The sequence below is a fragment of the Polyergus mexicanus genome, unplaced genomic scaffold, assembly GCF_030449975.1.
Source record: "Polyergus mexicanus isolate NDT 795.1 unplaced genomic scaffold, iyPolMexi1.0 SCAF_1, whole genome shotgun sequence".
Classification (NCBI taxonomy): Eukaryota; Metazoa; Arthropoda; class Insecta; order Hymenoptera; family Formicidae; genus Polyergus; species Polyergus mexicanus.
In genome coordinates this window covers 414,079-421,551 of record NW_027223321.1, presented here as the reverse complement: position 1 = coordinate 421,551, position 7,473 = coordinate 414,079, and the positions used below count along the sequence as shown (strand labels likewise).

The 7,473-nt window shown below is 31.1% G+C and overlaps 1 protein-coding gene across 1 annotated transcript in view; it reads right to left on the bottom strand.

Annotated features, from left to right (window-relative positions):
* Window positions 1–220: 220 nt before the first annotated feature.
* Oseg4 (intraflagellar transport protein Oseg4) overlaps window positions 221–7,473 on the bottom strand; it is an 11,169-nt gene continuing 3,916 nt past the window's right edge. Inside the window, 1 exon segment of the mRNA XM_070306313.1 lies at window positions 221–520. Within this exon segment, the coding sequence (XP_070162414.1) occupies window positions 221–520 (300 nt within the window).

The following is a 7,473-nucleotide window of genomic DNA, read 5'->3' as shown; positions in this document are numbered from 1 at the left end:
ATATCATTGATTTACGGTTGGCGCATCGAGAATTTTCAGCATGCTTTAAGGCAAATAGTGATTTCCGTTTTTCCTCGTCACTTTTCACGATGATTCTAGCAAGCTTTGAACACTACGTTCCTCGACTCTTCTTATTCCGCGCAATATGTTTTCTCATCGTTTTCGGTCATCGTCTGCGCTTTATCTCCGGCTGTTCTCGAGAAATGTTCGGTCAGATGTGCTAGCAAAGCAATGCGGCAACGACAGAGTCGGTAGTGGTAGCGAATAGTGGTAGGTGAATAGAGGTGATGGAGAATGATGGTAGTGGTGGAGTAGTAAGGGTGATGGTAATATCGGTGAAAATGGTAGCGGTAGTAATAATGGTAGTGGTGATGGTTGTGGTGGTGGTTGATGATGGCAGTGGCAGCGAGACAGACAAAACGGATATAATGTTTTCGCCTCGGTCAATAGTGCCAAGGGAAAGCGTCGCGTTCGCATTGCGATACATGATTATTACAGTCATCCGTAAAAACATGAGACACTACAGACATGGCACATAGCGAGAATATAGGGCGACTGTAGACACAGCTGACACAAATGGAGAATTTACGAACTCTTTGACGGAGTGTTAAAAATGAAGATGTCCGAGTCATCGAGTGTTTTACGGTATCAAAAATACCGATACTAACAATTGTATTCTTTGTTATATTCACGATTATTTTGATGCCGATACTTTATTTATTAAAATATATCACGTTTATTACAACGGCAAATTAACGAAAGCCTGTAGCTTTTTCGATTCCCCAAAATATATGTCGAATCATATCAATTTATACTCTGCTCTAATTATCGGAGACTATTTTTTAATAATTTAAAATATTGATATAAATATCACTAACATACATATCTACCACCAACACAACACACACTGTGTCCAAAATTTATCTATAAAAAATTAATTATTATTAATCAAGAATTATAATACTAAAGATTTCTATTAAAATTTCTACATTAATATTAATAGAATTATTTAGAAATAAAATCAATTTGCATGAATGAAAATTTATAATTCAATATTTATAATGTAACGCTGATGTTTTAAATTCAAAATTAAATTAATTTTTTCAAGATCTATAAATTAACGTCATTAATGTCCTCCAGTTCCAGCTTGGACATTTCTTGATCATATCTAGATACATGTGTTATAATTTAGAACAGTTTGAGAATTTCATATTTTTAACAATATTAACTCTTGTAGGCCATATGTTTTCGCAGTTTTCGTTGTCTCAAAATGTTCGAAAACATTTACAAAAATTTATATATGTTCCTTGACATTTCTCCGTAGAAAATAATCATGTGTAACAAAAGTTTAAAAAAAAAAAAAAAACATTTTAAATATTTTATTTTATCGATTAAGGCTTTCGGGATATTTTATATTGTTAAAACATCGATAGAGTGTCAAACTGATCCATATGTGACCTTTAAAGATTAAATGAACTGAAATATAATATAGCAAAATACAATTTTGTGTGTAAACCAAAATAAGAAAAATATAATTTTAGATTTCTAATCGACAATTATAATACATAAATATTTAGACGTGTGTTCGATTCAAGAATGCTCTGACTCAAAACTAGAAAGGATAAAAATTACGAGTATATATTTGGATATGTATATGATATCCCATCGAGAAAATTTATACGCTCTCGCGATGTTCCTTTCCAGTTGGAAGGCGACACGACATATCAATAATTGGATCGCGATCGTCGTCGCAATCGCGACTATCGAGCGTATAGCGAGCACGCGGTCACTCGCTCCGTTTTCGCGGTGAGTCAATGTATGTACGTATACGCGTGAGCTAAAAATGATACGCTGCACGGCGAGTGACGTCATGACGAGTCAGCTCCTCGGCCGATGATCGACACGGCGTGGCGTGCGCGCCATGTAGCGACGAGAGTACATACATACATGCGAATATTTACGTCAAACACCGATACGGAATTTACAATAGATTAGTTCGTACACAGGGAGAGTATTTCGTCAGAAATTTTATCTCGTTATTAAAATCTTGCAACTTTCACGTTTCATATACAGGGTGTCCCATTTTAAAGGACCCATTCAAATATCTCAGAAATACTGCGTTAAATCGAAAAATGTTTCAAACAAAAGTTGTGTGGCTTCAAGGGGGCCATAAGATGGTGACAATGATTTGACCTTGGAAAATCATTTGAAGGTCAACTTTAAAATCTTAAATGGAAACCTCCATTTTTTATTTAGTATTCTCGTAGCTGCTGACATCGAGGAGCTTTCCAAAACACTATAATAAAGTATTTTTTTATTAAGTACTTTTTGAGTTATTTTATATTTTATAATCTGACATATTTTGATATAAAAAATTTAATATCTCGTAAAATATTTAGTTTTCGATAATCTTACCGTAATACTTCTATGTACAGAATAATGAGACAAATCAATTAGTGTATAAAAAAAAAAAAAAATTGTTTTTAAGAAAATTATTTACAATGTTTTTAAAACAATTATTTGGTTTTTTTGGCACTAATTAATTTGTCTTATTATTTGATACATAGAAGTATTACGGTAAAATTATCGAAAACTGAATATTTTACGAAATATTTTATTTTTTATATCAAAATATGTCAGATTAAAATATAAAATAACTCAAAAAGTACTTAATAAAAAAATACTTTATTATAGTGTTTTGGAAAGCTTTCGATGTCAGCTACAAGAATACTAAATAAAAAATGGGGGTTTCCGTTTAAGATTTTAAAGTTGACCTTCACATGACCTTCAAATGATTTTCCAAGGTGAAATCATTGTCACCATCTTATGGCCCCCTTGAAGCCACACAACTTTTGCTTGAAACATTTTTCGATTTAACGCAATGTTTCTGAGATATTTGAGTGGGTCCTTTAAAATGGGACACCCTGTATATATACGTAACTCCACATTGCGTGTAATTTTAAATCTTAAATATTAGTTTTTTTTTTATTTATACCATTAATTATTACAAATATTATGTATGTTTATCTTTGTGTCTTCGTAATTAATCATATCGTTCCGATGAAATTATGTTGTTAAATGTGATTTAAACAAGTGGCACATGCATTTCTCGTCAACAAAGGTGTAACAGCAGTTTATGTATAAACAGCAAGATGTAAAATAATCCTAAAATCGGAAATAGTTATTGCTTTATTTTGAGCTTTACGTTAAAAAGTAAAGTTTCTCGTGAACATTTTATAACTTAATAACATTTCCTATATGGTTATTAAAACTCTTTACGTTTAGAGAAATATAAACCTTTTCAAAAAAATTAAATAAATATATAATTGACAATGCACATTAAAATAATTTTGCGTTTTTAACGCGATGTGCTTAAATATATGAATCATATAAACTTTACGATTCTTTGGAAACCGATAAGATGGTGCATTATCACGCGCGATCAAGTAATTCCGAAAGAGAGAAAGAGAGAGAAAGAGAGAGAGAAAGATCTTGACAATAAATTAATTTTTTAAAGTTTATTTTTATAAAAAATATTCTATTCTTTATTAATTTGTTTTTTATGTATATAATCTTTCTTTTATTTTCCCGATTTAATAATTTTACATTTTTTGACTTAATATACTTTCCTTTGTCCTTGACAATGTGTGGATAATGTTAGCTATTTCTTAATTTTTGCTGATATATATACCAAACAAATTGCTTTATGAAAAGGATCTAATATCTAATTAAGGTTAAATTTGTATTAATATAATTGTTGATCTCCATATAATTTATTCACAGCTGATCACTTTAATCCACAAATCGCATCTTTCTCGCAGGCTTTTTATAAAATTAATTTATATCGCGAAATTATTTGATGTTTTATGTTTCTCTAAAGGATATTAATAAAAATTAACAAATATCGCGATTCCTTTAAAAAGTAATATCTGCTAATTTTTCGAGCAATAGTTTACATGTAAATCTTTTTTAAGAAATATTTGGTATAGTCTACGAATAAAAAATTACTTTGCGAAAATCACTTGAAGCTAATATTGTCACAGATATCTGATATGTACAATAATTTATAGAAATTAATAGCGTATTATTGTAGCACACGAATTATTACACGTAAAATCCCCAAATATATTGCTCAATCAATGTATACATTTCTAATCGGTCATTGCATCCCAAACTTTACAAGTATTTATACAAACAACAAGAGACGCGTATAAGAGCTTTCAGCTATGTGTTGTGTTAAAAATTAAATTCAAATTTTAAAAGAAAATATTTCTCGATTATTTTTCTCAAATTTCTCTCAAATTTATACACGATATTAATGATTAATAATTCGTATATTATATAAATGTATATTATATACACGTATTATACGTGAGAGTAAAAATACAAATAGAAACAAATAGGCTTATACAACTTTAAATTTCCTAATTTTTATTAACAATAAACGAGGAGAGAGACTTTAACCTCGCGCGATTGTTCGATATCATTAAATCGCGATCGACGTTTAAATACGATTAATTATAACTTTCAACGATTTCGATAATATAACGACTGTGCTGTATCCTTGCGAATAATAAATTTTCAGACATCTTGCGAACGTCAACGAATTGTATCTCGCATTTGTGCGATCGGAAAGTTCTCGTCGTGCGACGCGTCCTCGCGCGAAGGTCGCGCCTTCGTGTGAGTGAATAGCAAATGTGCGAGAGAGATACAGAAAGAAAAGAAAGGAGGTGGGAGAAAAAGGAGGAAAGATAGAGAGACAGAGAGAGAGAGAGAGAGAAAGCTAAATCAATCTTTTCATATACATGGATAGGGAAGACTTTTCTAAAAAACAAAAAAAAAAAAAAACTTTCGATTAAAATTAAGATCATTGTCCGTGTTTAATTAAATGCGATATTTATATATACTTGTGACACTGTCTCGATACACGTTGACACACAAAAGTATTATTATATATTATTTATGCTATAGAAATTATAAAAGATGTACTCACACACACACACGTAACAGGAGGTACGTAGCGTAGAAATCTTAAGCAGGATTTTTTTCCCGGTCCTTGAAATCTCTCAGATGGCACTCATATATGCACTTACACACGTGTAACACGTTGCTCACTTTGCTCTTTTCTTTTACCGCACCACCGTACGTATTCGCAAAGGTATCGCGAACGAAAAATTGCGAACGTGTAGATATCGGATCCCTGAAGAGAGAAGCAAAGTGAAAATAGTCGCGAGTCTCCACAAACAACGTCTGTTTAGCCTCGCCTCTCGCGAAAGCGCGACTGATTGCTGTCTTCGTTGCACTCTTTACCATTCGTCACCGTCCGAACATATTCGTCTCTTACTCTCCCTCTCTCGCATCTTATCACCCATACACTTTCAATTCTCTCTCTCTCTCTCTCTCCTTCCCTTTTTTATTGTCTCGCTGCCTCTTTTACTTTCTTTTTCGTTCGAGCCTTTATCTCCTTTTCCATCTTTTTTTAGTCTCAAAAGCGCATTTCTGTCTTCGATTGTCCAAAGAGGACGGAGAACCGTGTTACGTACGATCAAGAGAGACAGATAGATAGACAAACAGAAAAGGATAGAAACAGACGGAGGAAGAGGAAGAGGAAAGGGGATGAGAGAGAGAGAGAGAGAGAAAGAGGGAAAGAAAGAAAGAGAGAGAGAGAGACGCACGTCAGTTTGACAAGAAACAATGCTATAAAGAAAAGACGTTCTTCTTCGAAGAAAATGCAATGACACACGCACGTCACAGACTCCAATTCGACCGCTATGAGTACAAGCACGCGACTGCAGTGTTCATACATGCTACGGACTACGGAGTGACTCGCGACTCTGCCATCGACTTCGACGGTGACGCCGCGGCGGCGGTAGCTGGAAACTATACGCGCGAAGTTTGATCTCGGAGAAAGGAAAATTGACATTGCCCCGTTGCCGTGTTGCTTCACAACAATTGAAATAAATATTCTTATTTATCGCGGGAAAAGCCAATACAATAGCCAATTTTATTCCGTCAAGATGAAAAAGTTAAAGAAAAAAGATAAAAAATCAAAAATAATAAAAAGTTAGAAAAAAATTAATATAACGAAATAAATTAAATGATATAAATTGATCAAATTTCAATCTTCAATCCTTGATGTATGATTTGATATGGGCTTCAGATCTCACGCATATAAGAATTTCTCTCTTTATGAAAAAGTCTATAAAAGCTATAAAATAAACATTCGATCATAATATAAATATTTCTTTACCACAGATTGGCGCCAACCCATTACTTTAAATTTTATTCAATTCAAGTGGAGTAAGAAAAAACGAATAAACATAGATTTATAAATATAGACAGAGAGCTTTACATATGTACGATCCTCTCTCTCTCTCTCTCTCTCTCACGCCTTTTTTTAGGAACGGACAATTATTAAAAATAAAACATAATAATAAAATTAAAATTGTGTAAATTATAAATATATAATCTACAGTTAATAAATATTTGTCTCATTGTAACTTTTAAAAAACATTAATATTAAAAAAATAGTAATATTCTGACGCGACAGGAGATCAATTATCAGAGCTTATAGTTATCAAGCTTAAAAGTAAAAATAACTGCATAATTACGATATCAAACTTGCATGATAATAGTAGAATATATTCATGTTTACAAAGCATTGCAAATAATATAACAAAACTAACAAGATCCATTCTTTAAACACTATGTTTAACAATATGTTTAATTATGTATGTTCATTATGTTTAACAGTAAGTATACATAATATCAGTAATGACAAAGTCATCAACATTATATTTTTGTTAGATTATAATTCAACGCAGATGTCTATAATTAAAAGATGTCCATTTTATTACATCAAATTTTTATATCTATCCATATGTTAGCTTGTTTTTCGATGCTAATAAAAATCTTTTGTAGCTTAACATTGTTTTTACAGTGTGTTATCAATATAAACAAAATATAAATAAAATAAAACATATAAATATTCTTCATTAAAAATTGATATAAATCTTGTTTACTGTATATATATGATATGACTTTAAAAAATATATTAATGCAAAATTGAGAAAAAAGTTAACATACTTAAAAATACACTTTGTTCGTAATTTTTCTTAACATTCAGTACTCTGCGTTGATACCACTGCTTATAAAAAAGGCACTTTATCTCTCTTTCTCTCATTGCACTTTCTTATTTTAAATTATTTATTATAATTAATTTATATCAGTTAATGTACCTTTTGATGATGATAGAAAAACTCCAATTATATTAGAGATTATATAAATAAACTAAATATTATATAAGTAACCAGATTATATAAATAAACTTTTAATATTAAACTTTTAAAACCGCGAGATAAAAAATTTCTCGTTCTCTCCTTGCACAATTATTAAAATATCAGTTTTGCAACATTTTTTGATACATAAAAATTCGATATATAATAACAGTACTCTGCGTTGATACCACTGCTT